Here is a 23,631-nt window from a genome sequence, read left to right as displayed (position 1 = left end):
GGGTGGAGTTAAATATAGTAGTCCTGTCCAAGGACCCACAATTTGTAGATTTATTCTCTTCACTTTGACCATTTGTGGCCTTTTGTATTCATTGCCCTCTGTTGAATTAGGGAACTTCATTGATGAGAGTTGAGAGATGCCTTAATGTTCTTCGTTAGTGCCGTTTGTTCCACTATGTTCCGTGAGCCTTAGGTCTAGAGGCTTCATTGTAAATGTGTCACTTAGAGTTGGGCATTTCACAGACAGTTGTTCTCTGTGTGTAACCAGTTGTGGACCTCTGTAATAGTCTCCATCTATTGCAAAAGGAGTTGCTTTGATGAGTGGTGATTGGCATACTTCTCTGTAAATACAAGGATCCATATTTAGCATATAGTAGGAAATTACATTTGTCTAGGGATGTAACAGACTTAGGGTTTTCTCTGGGATCTATGACCTCTCCTGTCATGTGTATTTGGTTATATTTACAGTACTACACATGAGTTCCCTTTAAGTCCAATTAAGCATTTGTTGATTACTCCCAATATAAAAGTGTCACTACTGCCCCAATATAATTTGCTGTGCTGGTCATAGTAGTTGTGGTTATTAGGACTTAATACTAGGGTTGGATCATCAATTCACTTTTCAAGTCTTGAATTGTTTTTGTCATTTCGTTCAGTCATATATTTGTATTTTCTTGAGTGTCAGTCAGGATTTTATTTCTATCCTCTCAGAGTTCTTTGAATTGTGTGTTCTTTAAATTCTTTTATCATGTTTATGATTGTTATTTCAGTTTCTGTGTCCTGGCATTCCTTATGTAGTTCTCATTGTATAACACTTATTTAGGACAGGTGGGATTGATGGAGACATATTGTTTTGGTTTTTCATATTCCATTTTTATTGTGTTCTGAGCATATGAATTTCTTTTGTTGGTTGTGTGCATGACAGGAAACTCAGGCAGGCCTTTGTTCAGTTGAAGTTTGATTCTACTTATATTTTTGCTGTAGCTTGATTGCTTTCTCCATTGGGTGTGAATAGTCAGATGGGCTTTACTTCAGGTTCTCTCTTTTGACTTTTTATTGGAGGAACCAGATGGATCCAGGCAAGCTAGTCAAGAGTGCTCCAAGAGGGTGAAGGAGCCTAAGCCCAAGACAAGCTGATGGGGATCAGCTGGGCCAGTTCTAATTATCTAGGCAGAGAAGGTGCAAGCCCTGCAGCTGAACAATTGGGGCTGGTCCCAAAGCAGGAGAATGGTGACCTTGCAGGACAGCAGGATCTTGCTAACTCTCCCAGCTTATCAGGTTCTCCCTGGCAACTTCAGCAGGAAGGGGTCAGGACCCAAGGAGAACCAATGGTAACAGGATGGATTGGTTCTTACTAACTGGCAAAGAGTGTATAAGCTCTTGTGCAGACAGATTGGGGATGGTCCCCAAATGGGGATAGCATGTCTAGCGAGCTTTGGCTAACTCATCACAGCTAGTCAGGTGCTCTCTGGGAGCTTCAGCAGGAAGGTGCCAAGGCCCAAGGACAACCCATGGGAACAGACTTCATTACCCTTTCTTGTCTTCCTCCTACTCCAGTTGATGCCCTTCCTCAACCCAACTAGTGCTTTTTGTACTTTTGTGTGTGTGTGTGTGTGTGTGTGTGTGTGTGCGTGTGTGAAGCAATGAGTTTAATTGGCATTGCCTACAGAATCATGTGTGAAGGGTTATTTACAAGGGTATAAGCAACTTATCAGTAACTATACCACTGAAGAAAACGCCTTCTCTCCTCCTGCAGTCATTAACTGCCTCTAGATCCTCAGAGAGAGGTGGGTCTCCTGAGCTACCTCTCTCTGAGGAGATACACTCCACAAACCCTCTCTGAGGAGTCTGGAGCATTTTGAGGCAAGAGCCTCTATGGGGTATCTGTATCTTGGTAAATGAGTATATACGAAATAAATGGTAACTGGTAAATACTATACCCTGAGCATTCTAAGATCTCAGACCCTGAGTAGGCTTTTATCTTCTAAAAAGAGTATATTCTTTCAGGGATTTTTGTATACTAAAAGTTTCTCAAGCTGTAACGGCACACGAAGTACCTGGGGGTCTTGTTAAGATACAAATTCTGGGCTGGAGATATAGTTCTCAATGGAAGATCAGCCACCTACCACGCATGATGCTCTAAGTTCAATTTCTAGCCTAGGGGAAATAAATAAATGAACCCTGATTCAGTGGGTCTGTGGAGTAGCCTGAGATTCTATTCTGAAAAACTCCCAGATGACGCTTAAATTACTCTTCAGGACCCCACCTGGAGCAGCAAGGCTGTGGTAAGAAATCTCAGGCCCCAAAGAATCACAAAGGGAGTCTTAAACTAAGCTCAGAAAGGATACGTGGTCTTTTCAGCTGAGAGAGTTTCTATGAGATCAGAAGTTCAAGAAAGCAAAAACTTTGGAGTGGCTTTAAAAAGCCGGAAGAGAAAGAACAGAAATGTTATCTAGCAGCAATTTGAGGCCACGACGGGAACAAAGGATCTAGTATTTTCCAGAAAATTACAAATACTGCTTCATCTACAGAATAAGGGATTCTATAGTTGTTTGAAGGTTGTTTAAGTAGAAGGTGGAACCTATACACATGGTTTAGACTCATTCACCAATCAGAACATCTTTTGGTCAGGTGCAACAGAGGCTCCTCAACCAGGTTATTTAATTAATGAAGTGATTTCTCCTATTTAACAGTAGTGAATAGTAGAGTACCCTTGCATGCACTAACCCATTTTAGCTTCATGACTATACAACAAGGCACATATTATCTTCTCCTTGTTATAGATGATGAAACAGAATGACTAAGTGGTTGAAATAACTTGCTTAGAGACACAACTAGTAAGAGGCAGAGCTGGGATTTAAACTCCCAAACTTTGACTCCTAGGCTCTATACAGGGCTACATGTTTTCAAAAATGTCAATTCAAAATTTTTAATGTCCTAAATGTTTAGAAACTTTTTAAAGGAAAAAAATCTGAACCAAAGTATTTTCCAAGTTTGCTTTATAGAAACTCAAAGACAACAAATTTTCATTGTACCAAAAAATACCACATGATCACATGGAAAAGAAACATGACTTTCAGAAAAACATTTGTTTTGCTCTCAAAAGTTGGCCAAAGCCATTGTGATTTTGTTTTCCCCCAAAGATTAAATAAAGGTCAGTCCTCCTCATCATTGCCTTAAAAGTAAGAATAATATGTTTTACATCTACTTTATGGTGTGCATATGTGTCACAGTGTGCATGTGGAGGTCAGAGACAACTTGTGGCGGTCAGTTCTCTCCTTCCATAATGTGGGTTCCCAGGATCAAACTCAAGTTGTCAGTCTTGCTGACTTAAGAATAATTTTTTGTAATCATTTGCAGTTATTTAAAAATCTATTGCTGGGGCTGAAGAAAAGGCTCAGTGACTAAGAACACTAACCATTCTTCCAGCAGACCCAGACTCAATTCCCAGCATCTACATGGCTGCTGACAACCATCTATAATTCCCGTTCCAAGGGATCCCACACCCTCTTCTGGCCTTTGCAGCTATTGCACCAACATGGTACACTACATACATGCAAGCAAAACATCCATACACATAAAATAAAAATAGTAAATAATTTTTTCCAAGGGTTCTTTTTTAATTCTTTATTGAGCTTTTGCAGTTTTTTAATATTTTTATTTATTATTTTTATTTCATGTGTATGAGTGTACTGCCTGCATGTATGCAAGTGCACCTGTATCATGAAATGCTGCAGAGGTCAGAAGAAGTCTTCAGATTTCCCCTGGAACTGGAGTTAAGGACAGTTCATAGCCGCCATGTGGGTGCTGGGAATTGATCTCGGGTGCTCTGCAAAAGCAGTCAGTGCTCTTAACAGCTGAGCCATCTCTCCAGCCCCCAGAGCTTTTGCAGTTTTATACAACAGTTCTTAATCAAATTTAGGCCCCCTCCCCCATCCATGTCCCCTTCCCCCACCTGACCTCATGTATTCCACACATACACATTAAGTCCCATCCAGTCAAGCATTTGTACCCAGATGTCCTTCAGTGTAAATTTGTCCACCAAAGTCTAGTCAGCCCATCTGACTAGTATGATGTAAGGCATACTCTCCCTCATCCAGCCTTAATCAGTCTCTGATAATTCCCAGTCTACGGCCAACTTGCCACGCATTTCTCTCCTCCCCTCTGAGCCCTTGTTTAATTGAGTTGGCATGGGTCCTATGCTCCATGCCACACTGCCACAAGTTCACATGTGCAGCCTTTCAGTTGCCTGAAAGCCTCTGTTTCCCTGTATTCATGAACTAGCCCTTACAGTCTTTCCAGACCCTCTGCCACAATGGTCCCTGAGCAGTGGGTGAGTGAGGTTCAATATAGGAGTCCAATCCAAGGATACACACAGTCTCTTATTCTTTAAAACTTGGCCAGCCGTGGCCTTCTGTGTGCATCACACTCGTTGTAGAAGGACGCTATACTGGTGAGAGTTGAGAGATGCATTACTTTTCTCTCTACCCCTTGTTCCATGAGCCTTAAGTGTAGAGGTTCAACTGTAGATGTGTCAACTAGTACTTGGCATCTCTCAGACATATATTCTCTGTGTCTGAAGAGTTGTGGAATTCTGCAGTAGCCTCTATCTGTTGCAAAAAAAAGGAGCTTTTTGTTGAGTGGTGTATGGTATGCTTGTCTGTAAATATAAGAATTTATATTTAGCATATGGGAAGAAATTTCACTTGTCTAGAGTTGTGAAAGAGATAGGATTTTCTCTAGGATCTACTTTCTCTCCTGCCATGTATATTTAGCTGAGTTTACAGTGCCACCCATGAGTTCACACCCATTGAGAGGACTTTAAGTTCAATTAGATAGCTCTTGATTGCCCCCAAGATAACAGTGCCACTACTGCACTAATAGAGGTAGTTTGTCATGCCAGTCATTTTGGTTATTAGGATTTACGACTGGATTGGACCATCGATTGCTTGTCTCCCTTGCCAGTTTGCATATTATCAGCTAGCATTATGATAGGCAAACTTTGGATAGAAGGCCACCAGGTCAGTTCCTGCTCCATTACTTTAAGTCTTGTACCCAAAGCATGTTGAGCATGTCGTGTCTTCAGCAGAAGGGTCTTATCTACTAGTTCTTGGAGATAACCAAGAGGTTTGACAATAACCTGTGTTATTTTGGGAGTCTTCTGAACCACTCTCACCAACCATTCAAAGGGAGGTCTCTTCTGTCTGGCACCAAATTCCTTGCCAAGAAGTTCCCAGGTATACATACTCACTGACTTTTAGACACTATGGACATTTCTCATGAGGTTTCAGGGGCATCATATTTCCCTCTGGGTTTCCTAAGCTCCCAAGATTAATTCATCTCTACTCTTATTCTTTCCGTCCAGCCTCCCTCCTCCCTCCCCAGTCCCAGTGCCCCCATTATCTACATCCTCCCCCCAATAACATTCTACCACCATCCCTCCTCTTCTGACTTCCCTCCCCTCCCCAACACATACCTTGCATGTGCCTCCCTCCTCTCCTTCCTACTGAACACTCCCACTTTCCCCATCTCCTCCCTGGTAGCATCTGTTCTCTATTATCCCCCTCTTTCAGGTTCTTTCTTCTCCTTTACCTCCCTGTATCCTTTGCAATTTTCTGGCCCCTGGTGTTACCTCAGAATATATATATACTCACTTATAAGGGATTGGTGCTACAATCCGCAAACGATGGAGAACATGCACCACTTTGTTTTTCTGCATTTGTGTTACTGCACTTAGTAACACTCTCTAGTTCCATCCATTTACCTGCAAATTTCATAATCCCATCTTTTTTTAATGCTGAGTAGAACTCCACTTTGCAAATGTGCCACATTTTCATTATCCACTCATCAGCTGAGGAACATTTAAGTTGTTTCCATTTCTTAGTATTGTGAATAGAGCAGCAACAAACATGGATGTACAGTAGCATGAGTCCTTTGGGTATATGCCAAAAAGTGGTATAACAGGATCATATGATAGGTTCATTTTTAGCTTTTTGTCAGTTCTCCAAACTTCTTTTCATGGTGGTTGCACGAGTTTGCATTCCCACCAGCAGTGAATGAGCATTCCTCTTTCTCCACATCTTTTCCAGCATTTGGAGTCTTGTTCTCTTGATCTTAGCCAGTCTGACTGGGGTAAGAAGGATCTTAAAGTGGTTTATATCTACATTTCTTTAGTTACTAAGGATGTTGAGCACTTTTTAAGGTGCTTCTTAGCCATTTTTATTTCCTCATTTGAGAATTCTCTTCTCTGTTCAGGTCTATAGCCCATCTTTTTATTGGGTCATTTATTTTCTTGTTTCTTTGTGGGGTTTTTTTTTTGAGTTTTTTGTTTATTCTGGATATTAATCTTCTATCAGATATGTAGCTGGTAAAGATTTTCTCCCACTCAGTGGGTTTCCTCTTCCCTTCCTTGGTTGTTTCTTTTGATATACAGAGTCTTTGTATTTTAATGAGGTTCCGCTTATTTATTGTTCACCTTAAAACCTGATCAGCTGGTGTCTGATTTAGAAAATCCGTTCCTGTGCCTATATCTTGGAGGATACTGCCTATGTTTTCTTCTAGCACTTTTTGAGTTTCACGTTTTAGATTGAGGTCTTTGATTCGTTTGGAGCTAACTTTTGTGCAGGATGAAAGATAAGGGTACAATTTCATCCTTCTGTAGGTGGAAATCCAGTTTTGCCAGCACCATTTGTTGAGAATGCTGTCTTTCCTCCATTGTGTGTTCTTGGCGCCTTTGTCAAATATCAGGTGATTGAAATTGCATGTACTCATATTTGGGTCTTCTATTGTATTCCATTTTGTGCCAGTACCATGCTTTCTTTGTGACTATAGCTCTGTAATATAATCTGAGATCTGGTATGGTGATCCCCTCAGTGTTGTTCTTTTTGCCCAAGATTGCTTTGGCTATCCAGAGTTTTTCGTGATTCCACATGAATTTTATTCTCTGTGAAGAATGTCATGGGTATTTTGATTGACATTGCATTGAATCTATAGGTTGCTTTTGGTAAGATAGTCAATTTCACAATATTCTACCAATTCATGACTAGTGTCTTGCTCTATCTCTTTTGTTAGAGATTTGAAATTTTCTTCATAGAGATCTTTAATGTCTTTGGTTAGGTTATTCCTAAGTATTTTTTCAAGCCATTGTGAGTAGGATTTCCTTGAATGCTTTTCCTGATTGCTTGTTATTAGTATATAGAAAAGCCACTGCTTTTTTAAAGTTGATTTTGCAACCAGCTACTTTACTGAAAGTATTAATCATTTCTAACAGTTTTCATTTTGGGGATCTCTTATGTATAAGATCATATCATCTGCAAATAGAGATAATTTGACCTCTTCTTTTCCAATTAGTACTACTTGAATTTCCTTCTCTTGTGTTACTGCTCTTGCAAGAGTTTCAAGCACTATATTGAAAAGGAATGGAGATAGTGGACAACCCTATCTGATTCCTGATTTTAATGGGAATGCTTCCAGTTTTTCTGTTTAGAATGATGTTAGCTTTGAGTTTGTTGTATATAGCTTTATGTTGAGATATGTTCCCTCCATATGAATTCCTTCTAGGACTTTTAACATGAATGCCTGTTGGATTTTTGTCAAAAGTCTTTTCTGCATCTATTGAGATGACCACGTGTTTTTTGTCTTTAAGTCCATTTATATGTTTTATTATGTTTATTGGCTTATGTGTATTGAACCATCCCTGCATCTCTGGAATAAAGTCGACTTGATCACGGTGGATGATCTTTTTGATGCATATCTGTATGTGGTTTGCAAGTATTTTGTTGAGAATTTTTGCATCTTTGTTCATTAAGGATATGGGTCTATCGTTTGTTGTTGTTGTTGTTGTTGTTGTTGTTGTGTCTTTATCTGGTTTTGGTATTAGAGTGATGCTGGCTTCATAGAAGGAGTTTGGAAGTTCTCCCTCTGCTTCTATCTTTTTGAATAATTTAAGCAGCATTGGTTGCAGATCTTCTTTGAATGTCTGGTAGAATTCTGTTGTGAATCCATCTGGGCCTGGTTTGGTTTGGGGGGGGGTTGTTTGTTTTGTTTTTGTTTTTGTTTGTTTTTTAGTTGGGAGGTTTTGTATTACTATTTCAGTTTCCCTATTTGTTGTGGATCTGTTTAGACTGTTGATCTCTTCTTGGTGTAAGTTTGGTTGTGTTCACAAGTTTAGAAATTCTTCCATTTCATTTAGATTTTCAAATTTAACGGAGTATAGGTTTTTTTAAAATTCCATTACAATGTCCTGGATTTGTTTGGTGGGTGTCTCTTGTGATGTTTCCCCTTTCCTCTCTGATTTCATTGATTTGAATCTGCTCTTTCTTTCTTTAGGTTAACTGGACTAAGGATCTGTCTATCTTGTTTAGCTTTTCAAAGAACTAGGTCTTAATTCATTGAATTTTTTGTATTGTTTTCTTTGTTTCTTTTTCATCGATTTCTGATCTGATTTTTGTTATTTCTTCTCATGTACTACGTTTGGAGTTGGTTATTGCCTTTCCAGAGTGTTGAGGTGTACTGTTAAGTCATTTATATGTGCTCTTTCTGTTTTTTTAATATAGGAACTAAGAGCTATGAACTTCCCTCTTAGACCTGCTTTTAAAGTGTCCCAGAGGTTTTGTTGTGTTGTGTTCTCATTTTCATTTAGTTCCAGGAAAATACTTTTATTTCTTTCTTAATTTCTTCTTTGACCCATTCATCATTCAGGAATGTGTCATTTAATCTCCATGAGTTTGCGTAGTTACTAGAGCTTTTGCTGTTGATTTATAAGCTTTTTTGCACTGTAGTCAGATAGAATGAATGGAATTAGTTTAATTTTTTGTATTTGCTGAGATTTGTCTTGTGTCCCAGAATGTGGCCACAAATTTTAGATAAACTTGCATGGGCTGCTGAGTAGAAAGTGTATTCTTTAGTGCTTGTTTAGAATATTCTATAGATGTCTTTTAGGTCCATTTCATGTAAGATATCACTTAATTCATGTCTCTCTGTTTATTCTTTGTCCGTTTGACCTGTCTATTGAATATGGTGGGTTATTAAAGCCACCTAATATTACTGAGTTAGAATTAATCTCTGTTTTATAGTCCTGGACTACTGTTTTTATGGAATTGGGTGCTCTGGAGTTTGGTACATATATGTTCATGGTTGTAACATCTTCTTGGCCAATTGTTCCTTTGATTAGAAAGAAGTAACCCTCTTTATCTCTTCTTATTAGTTTTAATTTGAAGTCTATTTTATCAGACATTAGAATTGCAATACCTGCTTGCTTCTTAGAGCCATTTGCTTGGAATATATTTTTCCATCCTTTCACCCTAAGGTAGTGTCTATTCTTGAAGGTGAGATGAGTTTCTTGAAGACAAAAAAAGATGGGTTTTCTTTTTTGATTCATTCCACTAGCCTATGTCTTTTGATAAGGAAGTTGAGGCCACTGATGTTTAGTGTTATCACTGAAAGATGTGTATTAAATACTGTCATATTTATTTCTTTGTGTGTGTGTCTCTGTTTTGTGTTTCCATTATTATCTTTGTCTTTGTTTTCTTTCTGTAGCCTCTTGGGTATACTTATTCCCTTCTTCAGTCCTTTGTGTTGTTTTGAGTAGTCTCTGTAGGGATCTTTTGGTGGACATGAATTCTTTCAGCCTATTTGTGTCATGAAAATTTTTCTGTTCCACTTCTGTTCTGTTTTACTGGATAAAGTATTAAGGGTTGGCATCCATGGTCATTTAGAACTGGGAATACTTTGGTCCAGGGTCTTCTGGCTTTCATAGTTTACATTGAGAAGTCAGCTGTAATTCTGATGGATTTTCCTTTATATGTAACTTGTTTTTCTCTAGCATCTTTCAGTACTCTCTCTTGTTTCTGTACATTTAATGTTTTTACCATGATATGTCGTGGGACTTTCTGTTCTGATCATGTCTTAATGGTGTTCTCTGTGCTTCTTGAATCTCTATAGGTATATCTTTCCATAATTTAGGGAAGTTTTCTTTATAATCCTATTGAAGATCTGTTTGGTGCCTTTGATTTTCTCTAGCAGCTTTCAGTGCCCTCTATTCTGTACATTTAATGTTTTTACTATGATATGGCATGGGGAGTTTCTGTTCTGTTCATGTCTAATTGGTGTTCTATGTGCTTCTTGAATCTCTATAGGTAGGTCTTTCATTAGTTTAGGGAAGTTTTCTTCTGTAATCCTGTTGAAGTTCTATTCAACACCATTAGCCTGAGGTCCTTTTCCTTCCTGTGTGCCTATAATTCAGAGATTTGGTTCTTTCATGTTGTCCCATATTTTATGAGTATTCCATTCTTGTATTTTGTGAATTTTACATAGTCCTTGCTTAAGCAGCCCAGATCTTCAAACTTTATCATCCAGTCTTGATATTCTGTTTTCTGTTTCATTCATTGCACTTGTGAGGCTTTCTCCTTCTGTTTCTCATTGGTTTATTGGGTTTTTCAGCCCTGTGTTCATTTCCATCTAGGTTTTCTTCACTATTTCTATCTCTCTTGTGAATTCACTTTTCAAGTCATGAATTGTTTTTGATATTTCATTATTTTGATATTTGTATATTCTTGGGCTTTCATCACAAGTTTGTACCTTTCTCTGAGTTCTTTGGGTTGTTTCCCTGTGTTTTCTTTAAGTTCTTTGATCATGTTTATGATTGTTCTTTTAACTTCTGCATCCTGGGGTTCCACAGTGTGGTTCAGTGTGGTTCTCATTGTAGTGCACTTCAGTAGGTATTGTTTGGGGACATATTCTCTTGGTTTTTTCATATTATTTGTGTTTTTGTGCTGCTGTTTGGCCATGTGGATGTTCTTTGTTGGTTATGTGTCCAGCAGGAATTTCTTTTGTTTAACTTAATTTTGATTCTGTTTATACAGATTATGTAGCTTGGTTGATTTTTGTTTAGGTTTGGAAAATAAACTGGTGCGTGTTTCAGGTTCTTGCAGGGTAGTAGACTGGCCTGGGTGCATGATGGGACAGGGTAGTAGGTATGCTGCTCAGGTTATTAAGAGGGCTGGTCTGTGTCAGACAGATCACAAGCCAGTGGAGTCTATGCTAGGGAGTTTAGTCAGGATTAGGAAGCTAGTCCAGGGATCTGAGGCAGAGGAATTGGGGCCTGCCTGGGTCCAAAGCTGGCAGGGAACAGCAATAAACAATTTTTTTTTCATTTAAAACCTACTGCTTTCAGCTGGGCATGGAAGCCCACACCTTTAATTCCAGAACTTAGGAGGCAGAGGCAGGCAGATCTCTGTGAGACTGAGGCCAGCCTAGTCTACATAATGAGTTCCAAGCCAGCTAGAGCTACAAGGAGACCCTGTCTCAAAAAAAAAAATGAAACAACAACAAAAAACCCTACTTACTGTGTAATAAATTCACTTTTGAGTGAATCTTGATTGAAGGGTGAAACTGGAATCTTGCTCCTCAAAAGGAACAAGAATAGAAGTAAAAATGAGCAGAAGAAATCAGAGAGAGTAAAATGTAGTGTTCGTTTGTGATTCACCTATTTGTTCACAAAGAAACTACTAAGTACCTACCTTAAGCAGAAGGAAAAGCCTTTTTGGCAAATAGTCCATGGAGTTAGAAACAAAATGTGATTATAAATGCAGCAAGAAGTAGGTTTAAAGGAGCCTTGAGTGACAAAGTAAAACCCCCAGTGAAGCCAGGGAGAATATAGAAAACAGAGGCAGCTATTCCAGCCCTACCTCTGCTACCCAGAGGAGACAGAAGGCAGAGAAATGGGCAGTGAAGGTAGATCTTTATACACACACACACACACACACACACACACACACACACACACATTGCAATTTCAGACCCATATAGTGTACTGTAATCACATACACCTTCCATTACATTACCCTATCTTATGCCCTCCCCATTTCTGCTGACGACTTTCTTCCCAAATTTCCCCCTCCCCCTCTCACTGCATGAGCATGGGTGGGAGGTTTTACTGGAGCGTGGGCACTGACAGCTACAGCAGTGAAACAACAAAACTGCCCCTCCCCAACTCACACAAAACCATTAACTGTGAATATCTCCTCAGGGAAGGGAAGGCCTCATAAGCCTCTCCACATCCATGGAATATAAGTCCCAGTCTTGTACAGGTCTTGTTCAGGTATCTATAGTTGCCATTCAAACTTGCAGTGCCCATGTCACATCCAGAGGACGGTGTTTCAAAGATCTCCTCACTGTCCTCTGGCTCTTCCATTTTTTCCGCTCCTTTTCTATGGTGTTCTTTGGGTCTTGAAGAGGGCAAAATTGATGACCTGTTTAGGCTGGGCACTCAACAGTCACTTAATGTCAACACATTGGAGAGTTATAAGCCTCTGCATTAACTACCACCCACTGAAAAATAAAAATAAGAAGCCCCTCTGTTCAAGACTGTGGGTATAAACATGAATATTTAGGAAGCAGTTTGGTTATATGCTCTTTTAGGAGAAACAGTTCACTCTTAGAGCCTGTGACCTCCCCAGCCATGTTTTCTATTCAGTGGGGTAGATCTGAAATCCAATCAGAAAGTAGTTACCCCATAAAACAGTCATTAATTTTTTATTTTTAGTTATTATTTTTATGTACATGAGTGTTTCATCCGCATGTGTGTAAGGGCACCATGTGTATGCAATGCCCACAGAGGTCAAAAGATGCTGTCAGATCCTCTGAAACTGGAGTTACAAGACATCTGCCACGTGGGTGCTGGGAATCAAACCTGGAAGAACAGCAAGTGTTCTTAACCACTGAGCTATCTCTCCAGTTCCAATCATGCCATTTTTATACACCAATGGGCCACTTTCCTAGAAGGTTGGTATTGTAATACACAAGGTCCACAGCTGAGTAAGTCCTTTGGTTGTTTTTCTCCCCAAGCATCCTGCATAGAGGACCTCCTGACACTATGAACAACTCACCAGCAGGGAGGGAGATTCCACCCAAGTTCTAGACAGAGATCTTATAGGGAACCTAGGCCCTCAGCAGAACGAAGCACAATTTCACAAGGGGAAAAGGAGGGACCCTACAGGGAGAAACAGTACTGTCACTCTGGTAAAAACAGAGCAGAAGTAAGTGGCTTGTTGTCTTCCAGAAATCATAGTTTGAGTTACGCCAAACCTGCCTGCCTGCTTCTCCTGTTTCCTTGTGTTCGCTTATCATAAGATCATATCTATAGCAGTCTTGCATCTAGGAAGCCTACAGATATTATCAGGACTTTGAATTTAAGGATAGGCACAGACTTGAGCTTGCCAAGCATATTTGTCACCCAAGCCTGACTATAGCTTTTGGCATATAGTTGAGTTATTACAGTAATTAGTGACTCAATAATCCAGCTAACCACACCTGTGAACAACGAGGACAACTTTGTACCAGGGACCTGGATATGGCTTCCTTCCTTTCATTTTGATGGCTAAGTCTTCAAAACCCTCTTGCAGGTCTATCCTCTCCGTCCTGCACAAAGCAAAGGAAACCTGGATGAGTCAGGCTTTGTGGTAAATAATATCTAAGGCATCATTAGTGCTCAAATTAATGGTCATTACAAGTGCATAGTGTGTCATTATAACTTTACAACAACGTTGTCCAGTGGCATTGTGTGTGCCTTGATGGTATCAAAATTATTCTTTATTTCAAATTCCCTATCTCAGAGCTTTATTATACACTAATGAAAATAGGTGTATCTTAGGGATTTGTTTTTGGTGGTGATGTTTGCTTATTTGTTTTAGTGGCTCTGGCTTTAGCTTGCTCATCCAGAAAACAAAAAAGTAAACAGAAAAAGAAAACCCTAATCATTTTTAGCTGCCTCTCAGAGGTGTCATGGGAATTAAGATAATACAGGTGTACCTGCTTTAATAGGCATCCCACAGGCCTCAGAACAGAAATCACAATCCCCTGAAACTCATACACTGTAGCCTTGTGGAGCAAGACAATGAAAACAAGAAGGAAAACTACCGGGTGATGTCCCGTCTAGTTTCTGTGATTGCAGGATGTGAGTGATGTCATGCCTCGCCGAGCAAACCAGAGCTGATTGATGTTTCCTCTGCTCAGGGTTGTGCAGAAACTTGAGTTTCATGAGGTCCACCAGAATCCTCTCACTTGGGTCTCACCATTCAAGTCATTTGTGAATTTAAAGATTTATTTTTTAATCTTAGAATACTCCTTTTTAAAATTATTTGTAATTTAGCTCACTTGGACTTGTTTTTATTAGGATGTCATTTATGTACAAAAACTTAGAAAAAGAAGGGTTCCAGGACTGGAGAGATGAGTCTGCAGTTAAGAGCACTGACTGCTCTTGCAGAGAACCCAGATTCGATTCCCATCACCCACATGGTGGCTAACAACCATCTGTACCTCCAGTTCTAGGGAATCCAGCACCTTCTTCTGACCTCCATGGGCATTGCACAACATGGGTGCATCTACCTACATACAGGCAATACGCTCATACACATAAAACAAAAACAATAAATAAAATATATAAAAGAAGGGTTCCTTAAACAGAAATATTTGACCTATTATCTCTTTATGCATGCAGAGACTAACAGCCTTCAGTAGATTATAGGAAAGGCAGGTGGTTCCTCTACTCCCGGATTCCTTCAGTGGTGTAGGCACTCAACCTAAAAGCAACGTAAAAACAAGATAGCGAGGTGAAGGGTTATGAATTCTTAAATTTTTGAAACAGTAAAGCTGTTTTTTTGTTTTGTTTTTTGTCTCCTTTGGCTGCCATCTAGTGGTGAGTAATGTGGCATCCCTTGGAAATGTCCTTAAGAGAGCTTTGTCTTTGAAACAAATCAAAAAGCATGGTTTCTTAAAAAAAAAAAAAAAAAAAAAAAAAAAAAAAATCACTGCAGACAGAATGCAGTTGTCCTATCAAATAATTCTTATCTGGATCCCCTCCTTCTCCTTGTCTATGTTCTTTATCTATAAAAAGAAAAATGGTTCAATCATCCAAAATTGATGTTGTACTAATACTGTGCACTTGAACTAGTGCCAGAAAGATGAATGGTCCCTGCCTTCCATTAAGTAGAGACATGAAAGCCAATAACCAGCTACATGATGAGTGCTTCAAAAAAGAATAGATGATTCATGAGTTGAGAGAGGGGTGTGCTAGAGAGATGGCTCAGCAGCTAAGAGCACATACTGCTCTTGCAGAAAATCCAGGTTCAATTCCCAGCACCCACATGGTGGCCCACGATTATCTATAATTCCAGTTCCAGTGAATCTGACAACCTCTTCTGCCTTCCTCAGGCACTGCATGCACATGGTGCACTTACTTGCATGCTGGCAAGAGCACTCATCACATAAAATAAAAACAATAAATAAATCTTTGAAAGACACAGAGAAGCAGAGAGAGACACACAGTGGGGGCAGGGGGAGGATTGCTCAGTAATGCATCCTTTACTGGTCTAAACTGAGGCTTGGTGATGAATGGATACTCTCCAGAGAAGAAGGAAAAAGCATATAGAAGAATAGGAGGCTGTGTGTTGGGGAACACAGAGAAAATATCCCAGGAAGATATGCAGAGGCTGATTCAGAAAGAGTCTTCTGAGACTATACTAGGTAACTTATTATAACAAGAAAGCTAACAGCCTCAGTAGTATACACCAATCTACTTATTTGTGCTTCAGCATTGCAGGTGATCTGAGATAACTACCATACCTGTCTTTCATCCTCTCCTTGGGCTATCCCAGGGCCAGTGGGCTACCCTGTGCAAAAAAAAGTATAAATGCAACAAATCTAAAAAGAAAAATGCACATAAGCCTCTAACTTCTCTCCTCTCTCTCTCTCTCTCTCTCTCTCTCTCTCTCTCTCTCTCTCTCTCTGAATTTTAATGTTAAAAATAAAATAACACACAAAACACAAATAGGTAGGTTGATGGCTAAGCCCTTCCAAATGGTACACAGCCCAAGCCCAGCAGTCTGCCTCAGATTGAAGATAAATGAAATGTCACAATTGATTTTATTTGACATTAAAAGTGAGCAAGGGTGTTCTACCAAACATTCACCCTTCTTTCCTGTTTTACCTCATCATGGCATTTGAAAAGGTGGTACAAGGACTCTCACATAAGGCAATAAAACATTGTAGTTACAAATGTGGATCTCAGCATAGAAGAGACAGGTTCAAACTCTGACTTTGCCATTTATGAACACAGACCTTGGACAGTGTACCAAATCCTTCTATACCCCATTTCCTCAACTACCAAATGAAGATACTTTCAGTGGCTTCTCCGGGGTCGGGGGAGATCCTGTGAGAATTAAATGACCTATAACATAGAATAAGCTTAGAAGGATGCCTGGCATGCAATTGGGTTTCGGTGATGGTCACTTATTCATAATGTGTGCAGAGCTCTCCAACTATTTCACCCAGGACAATCAAGTACTCCACAGCCTGAATGGTTCTGCTGAAACATCTGAGACTGAGAGAGTTCAAAATCAAGCCTGACTGCCTACTTGGACAAACACAACTATTCAGCTTTACTAGAAAATAGACTTCTCTCTCACATAGGTGGTCTTATTCCAACTTTGCTCTCTGAAAGGCCATGTCTGAGTACGACCCTAAAAAACAAATAAACAAATAAATACCAGAAACCAGAGAAACAAAATGGGGAAGGAAAATAAAAGTCCCCTAGTAATTCAGTTTCTCTTTTCATATTATTTAAAGATATACAAAACCTAGAGAAGCTCCTGAGAGAGGCTATCATCAATGGCCAACCCCGCACTGGCAGAGCATGGAAAAAGATTCTTATCGTGGTGGAGGGCGTCTACAGGTACGTGAATAACTGGAGGGATTTGAGACTCAGAGGCACACAGAAACCTGAACAATGGAGAAAACTGGCTTTCTTGGCCATAAAACCAATTTGCTTATAGATGTTGTGGAGGGACCAAAGACAGAGATACCAATGGAAATGATAAGGTCTGGGGTCTCCTGTCTTTTCTGTGACTCTGTGAGTCTGGTGGGACACCTTGGGGGCTGATACTCTTGTGAAGGCTTCCTCAGACATGTCCTCATTGCCAACTTGCATTGGTTCTATTTAGTGCCCTAGAATTCCAAAGACCTTTTGTGCCTGGGTTATTCCACATCAGAATGTCCCTTGACTTGTGTCTGTTATAGATGTTTCAGGGGGTGGCCCCTAGCTAGACAGTATACTCAACCATCTGCTGCCTGCTGAACCTGGTTAACGATTGCCATCAGAACACAGGGGACTAACCTCAAGTGCAATTCTCTCCAGAGCAGGGACAGGGGTGTGCTGATCTTAGCATCTGGCAATATGCTCAGGATCGTTTTCCTGCCTGGTTCAAGCTGAGCCAACAAAATACTCACTCAGTCGGTCAGACCAGCACTTTTATATTGCTGGTTGTGATTGAATTTCTTTCATTCTCTGTCTAAATTGATTACCATGGTTCAAATGGAAATTGCATCCAAGCATTTCTTCTGTTTATACCCTAGTCCGTAAAGCTAAAGAAACATTATCTCAGAGTGTCCCTTCCTAAATCAATTCTCAAACAATCCTTAGAGCAGAGGAAACAAGGGCAGTATTCCCTATGAGCTGGTGCTAGAGATGTGAAGCTCATTAAAATAGAGGAACTAAGGCCTAATTAATCCCCTACCAAGAGTCTGGCTACAAAGGAGGCTTGAGAACAAAAATAGCATTACCTTATCAACCATCTCTGCCCTGTTCATGAGTAAATACTGTCTGTTATGAATCAATACCAAGAAAAGAAAGCACCATCCGCTTTGGGGGAAAAAATGTTAATTCCCCCAAATTGAAAATAATAGGAAAACAGGGGTCATTTTTAAACATTCTAATTCTAGTACTTCCTACCCAACAATTAGTGGTCTGTATACTCCTGGTGACACTGTGAGGTTGCAAAGATGGCAGTTCCTATTTCCAGTCCACAGCTTTCTGAACCCCTTAACAGTACCTCCTAAGGTCAATCCTAAGAGTACAGAGTTTCCAGTGTTTATGAAGTCTTTAAACGAATGGTCTTCAGCTGGGATAATTTTGCACCTACCTCCACCCTGAGCACATTTGGCAGTACTTAGCGGCCACAAGCGCAGTAGAACACTATTGACATCTAGTGGGGAGAGGCTAGAGTGCTACTCTGCAAAGCACAAGACAACCCACATCATCAAAGAATTCTGGAGTTCAAAAGAGCAATTGCGCCAAGATTGAAGCCCTGTTCTAGCATAGTTAAGTACTCACTGACCCTAAACTTGCTACTTTTAGGAAGTAATCTTATATTAAGTCTGGGCTGTCATAGCCTTAAATGGAAAGCTTTCTCCCTGTGTGGTTTGTACCAGATTCCAGCCTGGGATGCAAGCAGCCTTTGTCTAAATACCTGTCATTCAAGCTTGGACTCACAGGAGGATGAACTGGCTGAGGGAGGGCAGACTGGGCATCTCCTTCAACCAGAGTCAAAAAAACACAAATTCAAAGAAACAGAATTTTTCTTCCATTAGAGGAAAGTTACATTTTTATGTGCTTTGATCATGAGTATAATTAAGAAGACCAACACTATTTTACTGACAGATATTCCCATCAGAAACCACTCCAGCAGCAGGACTTGATAATGGTTATACCAGGGACAAGGTATGCAGGGATGGAGTTCTGGCTCCAAGCCAGCAAAGCATCAAACCACAATTTAGGTTTACTAGCCCTAGTAAGTTCTCAGTTATCTATTGCTCTGTCACAAACCACCCTAAAGCATAAAAATTTACAGTGATCTTTATTATTTTCCTTGGTTCTGTGAGTCAGTTCTTCTGGGTGAGGATGATATCAATTGGACCTTCTTCACAGGATTGCATTCAGCTGAAAATTCAGCTAGGCATGGAATACTCACCTCATTCGGATATCTAGGACTGACTTTCGGAAGTTTACTAGGATTCTTTTCTCATTCTCAGCATTCTTCTCATTTGGTTATCTATCCAGAACTTTCTTATAACGTAGCAGCGGGCTTCCAAGGAAGCAAAAACAGGAGCTGCCATTGTGGGGCATTGTTTTGTTTCTTTTTGTTTTGTTTTGTTTTGTTATGTGTATGGGCATCTCCCCTGCTTGCGCATAAGTGCACCCGTGTCATGCAATCCCCACAGAAGTCGGAAGAAGGCATCAGATCCCGTGGAACTGGAGTTACCGAAAGGTTGTTAGCTGCCATGTAAGTGCTGGGAATCAAATCTGGGTCCTCTGCAAGAACAGCCAGTACTCTTAACCACTGAGCCCCCCAGAAACTGCCATTGTTTTAAGGGATCGGCCCAGGTCAAACACACTACAGTGCCAACCTGTATTCCAAGAAAGGTGAATTACACCGTAACTGCTGATGGAATTATCTTGTGTGTGCAGCAATGGTGTGGCTTGCAGGCATCTGTCTTTGCAATGATCTATTACAGCTCAGTCAACCCAGCATTTAAGCAGAGTGAAGCCTCGTTTTCCATGGACTTGCTGCCCCAGAGTTTCCTTCCTTTGATCTCTGCTCTGCATAGGACTCTTACCACTTCAACAGCCTCAGTTCCACAGGAAGTCTAAGTTTGTGGGTCTGTAAAACAAGCCTAGCCTAACCGAATTTTAGAACTAAATTTCAGTCGGAAAGCCTTCACATGAGCATGCTAATTTTTAACTATCACCAGAAGATGAAATTTACACCAGGGTGAAATCAATAGTTCACAAGTCCACTTCCATTCTTGAGAAGTGTGTTATAGATATATAATATAGCTGGTTGATAACTACCCTAAACCTCCTTTAACTTTTAACTTCTAGAATTGTTTCGTTGTACTTTTTACTTGTCTATGACCATGGACAAAGTACCGCACCACAAAATACTCACAACATTTTTGTTTGTAACGCCAAAGAGAGAAAAGTTGACCAAATCAGAACGTTTCTAGCAAACTTCAAGACAGAAAAGTCAAAGAAAAAAATTAAACATCTAGGTGCCAAGACTAAGAATCCAGGAAACTTCACAAAATTTAATAATAATAATAATAATAAGTAGTAGTAGTAGTAGTAATAGTAATAAATGGCAAATTATATGGGTTAGTATTTTTGTAGAGAGTTCTATATGTTTTTATATAAAATATTGAAGATGCAGGGTTTGAAGGCAGGTCTAGGACCCTGTTGTTCCCATACCTGTGTACCCTCCATAGGATACTTATGCAAGAATTAAGTAAGTCTCTATATGCTAGTCTCTAGCAGAGGCAGAACCCATAGAAAGTCCACAACAAAGAGTAATTGTCTTCATAATCACATTTGTTTTCAGTTGAAGAGGTTTCAAGTTGGAAAACAATAAGGTGTCTATGTAGCAAAGTTTGCTCTTCATCCACCCAGAAGATGGACATCAGAAGGAGGACCCACCCTGCCCATGTGTCTATTCCTTGCCAAACCTTTCACATGTGCAATCTTGAGTAAGCCTGCTGAGGTTATTAAAAAGATGAAGAAATAAGGCTCAGAGGCCTAGATAAATTTCCCTGGGACAGATAAACTAGAGGGAGTGGAGCTGGGCTTAAAAGCAGGTGGCCCTGGTGAGACAAAGGCTCGATTGAGAGAGAAAAGTCAGCCCGTCTGTCCACATCCAATAAGTAAATGCAGAAACTGCAAAGCCATGTACCTGACTTACAGTTATCTACCTAGGCTTCAGTTTCTCCACCTGTAAGTTAAGGGAACCAAGACTTGAAGTCTAAAGTTCCATGAATAAAGGAGTTGAGCCTAAAAGTCAAATATTATTATTTTAGTGTTCTGCTCTGTATTTTTCTAGTATTGTTCTAAATTCATAACTGTGGATTGGGGAAATATGATTCCTTCTGCTCTCCTTCCAATCCTAACTGTGGTAACAGTCTTATGCTCCCAAAGGATAACAACAGAATAGGCAAGTAACAAAGGTGTATCGCATCCAGCAGAAAGTGAAAGAGAAATACACCTTCCAGGGCTGAGCTGAGCCAAAGGATCATGACAAAAGCTGCCTCTGATATCTCTACTTACAAATTTTGGTCTACCACACCTGCAGTACTCTGGGGTGGTCTCCTTCCTGGAACATGTGGAGCTTTCTTAGAAAGCTATCCTTACCCACAATTCAGGCTGTTACAACTAGATTTTTGCAAGAAATGGATGAAGTTCTAACTAGGCATAAAGTTGAGGAATCTACTAGAAGAACATGCACTTCTGGTCATGGGAGATGGCCGATCAGAATCTGCCAAGACTGGTTTTGTTATTTTCCAGAGCCCTATCCTTCCCTTTACCTGATCCATTGGACTAGCTCATACCCAGCTAAAAAAGTCCTCTTACTGATATTTAACCTTAAAAGTCACCTTTATCCCTAACATTTATTCTGCCATAAAAATATTTTTGTGGTTCTGTGTCTCTAAGAAGTACAGATTTCTTTCTTACAGAAAGACTCATTGTTTTTACTACTAACACTGAGATATTGGTGCATGCATCTCTAATCTGTTTGTTTCTGATTATTACTAGTTGTAATCATTTGCTCTCGGATCCTTGGTGCCTGTGTATGTCTATAAAGTCATTGGGTATATTTCAATGGTAATGTTCACCACCTCTACTAATTAATGCGGTGTAAACTTTTATGCTTCCTCCTCAAATATAATGCATTTTTTTAATTTGTTGATTTTTTTTCTGTGTGTATATATCACACAGAACATCCCAAACCATCTTATTCAACTATATACCCACTTCCCAGATGGCACCCTACCATAGTCTCCCTCCCCCAACTAAAGCCCTTATACTCTGTTATCCCTGCTACTGTCCGCTATGTTGTCAGCACCCCCAGCCATTCCCCACTACTTGTCCATCTGGTGAATCTAGTCAGCCTATCTAGAGGTCTTTGTTTTAAGAAGGTCAGCTGTTCCTCATCTAGCGGCAATCAGTTGTCAATATTCCTTTAGATAAGATTGGGGTCTGCTGTTTATTTTCCCAGTTCTATGTTGGGTTACTATCTGGGAGTCCCTTTGGCCACCCTGGCCAACAACTCAAAAGAAGGTATCTCCTATCTGGCATTGTTGCTTGTTACATAGCCTTTAGCTATGCATATGGACTCTGAAAAAATTATATTGGCCCCTTTACTCTTTGGTTATACTTTCCTTTAGGGTGTTTAAGGCCATACAGTTGGCCCAGATAAACCAATTTATTTTTATTCTTAAGGTCATTTGAGGATGTTTCTCAGGGATCACATGGGATTGAGAGGAGCCCCTGGCCCCTTTCTTTTACCAGTTCCACCTACGTGAAGATAAGTCAAAGGTCCTGCTTGATCATGGCTGGCTTCACTTGGAAGCATGGAGGAAATGTTTCCTCTGGAGATCTTTTTTGAGGGTTAAAAACTCATTCAGTTTTATGTCTTACAGGGCTTGTACTGAGTTCAATATTGTATAACTGTATTGATTCAACAGCAAACCTAGAAATTTTATAGCCACTTTTGAAGGAGCTGTGTCTTTGCTCTGGAAACTGTTTTGGGGCATGTTAAAGCTGTAATGATATGCTGCTTCTAAAAAACATTAAAAAGAATATTTTTAAAATGTAGGAAACAGCATATCTTGAAATGGAGATCTTCTTTAAAGGGTAAAAACTCATTCAATTTTATATCTTACAGGGTTTATACTGAGTTCAATATTGTATAACTGTATTAATTCAACTGTGAACCTAAAAATTTACAGCCACTTTTGGAAGAGATGTATCCTTGCTCTGGAGTGGGTTACTGAATATGTTAAAGCTGTATGTTAAAAAAAAATTCTTCAAAGCATAAAAATTTGCTCCTTAATAATTAGTAGATGTGAAAAGCATTACCATTGAAATCTACCTGATGACTTTATATCCATGCTCAGATGCCAAGGAGCTCAGAAAGTAACCAACTGTGACTAGTAATAATCAGATATATAGAGATTAGAAATGCATGTGCAAACATCTTAGTGTCAATTGCATTAAAAATGAATTTTTCTGTATGAAAATGTGTATTTTAATAATGAAATGGAGATCTTTTTTAAAGGTTAAACCTCATTTAATTTTATGTCTTAAAGGGTTTATACTGAGTACAATATTGTATAACTGTAGTGATTCAACGTAAACCTAAAAATGTACAGCCAATCGTGAAACACATTCATCTTAGCTCTGGAAATTGTTGTTGAATATGTCAATGCTGTTGTCATGGAATGCTTCTTCTGATTATGTGGTTATTAAATCAATAATTTTTTAAAAAGAAGTAGAGATTTCTTATCAATTCATAATGGTTAAAAGATATCTCAAAAGTATACCATTGACGAAGGTGGCCCAAGTAAACTGGGAAATAAACTAGCATAGTTGGAGCCGAAACTTACAAAATAAAAGGAATCAAATAGCATTATAAAACCCTTCCAAAAATTATACATATACACATGTGCTGAAACCTCAAAATGCCAAGTCTAAGAAGAGATGAGGAGCCATCTACTTCCCCAAAACGTGAAACTTTAAGAATTAATAATTTCAGTGATAAACTTCCTATCAGAAGTCTATGGTTTAAACATATGAAAACAAAGAATTACAGTAGTTACTTTCAACTCTTCTCTACCCTTTTGTGACTCTATCTCTGTCCCCCCCCCTTTTCCCTTTCTCTCTTCTCATTTTCCTCTCCCCCATTTCCTCTCCTCTCTCAATCTCTTCCTCTTCTTAATCTCTCCCTCTCCCTCTTCTCTCCCTCTCCTC

At 39.6% G+C, this 23,631-nt stretch overlaps 1 protein-coding gene across 1 annotated transcript in view; it reads left to right on the top strand.

Annotated features, from left to right (window-relative positions):
- The window catches only part of Sptlc3 (serine palmitoyltransferase long chain base subunit 3), a 159,081-nt gene that overhangs the window by 89,737 nt on the left and 45,713 nt on the right, over positions 1-23,631 (top strand). The window contains exon 7 of the mRNA XM_008827197.3: positions 16,623-16,728. Within this exon, the coding sequence (XP_008825419.1) occupies positions 16,623-16,728 (106 nt within the window). The remainder of the gene's footprint in view (positions 1-16,622; positions 16,729-23,631) is intronic.

The sequence above is a fragment of the Nannospalax galili genome, unplaced genomic scaffold (assembly GCF_000622305.1).
Source record: "Nannospalax galili isolate Female #2095 unplaced genomic scaffold, S.galili_v1.0 scaffold151, whole genome shotgun sequence".
NCBI classification, from domain to species: Eukaryota; Metazoa; Chordata; class Mammalia; order Rodentia; family Spalacidae; genus Nannospalax; species Nannospalax galili.
Note: the sequence above shows the minus strand (reverse complement) of the source record. Positions and strands in the feature narration are given on the sequence as shown.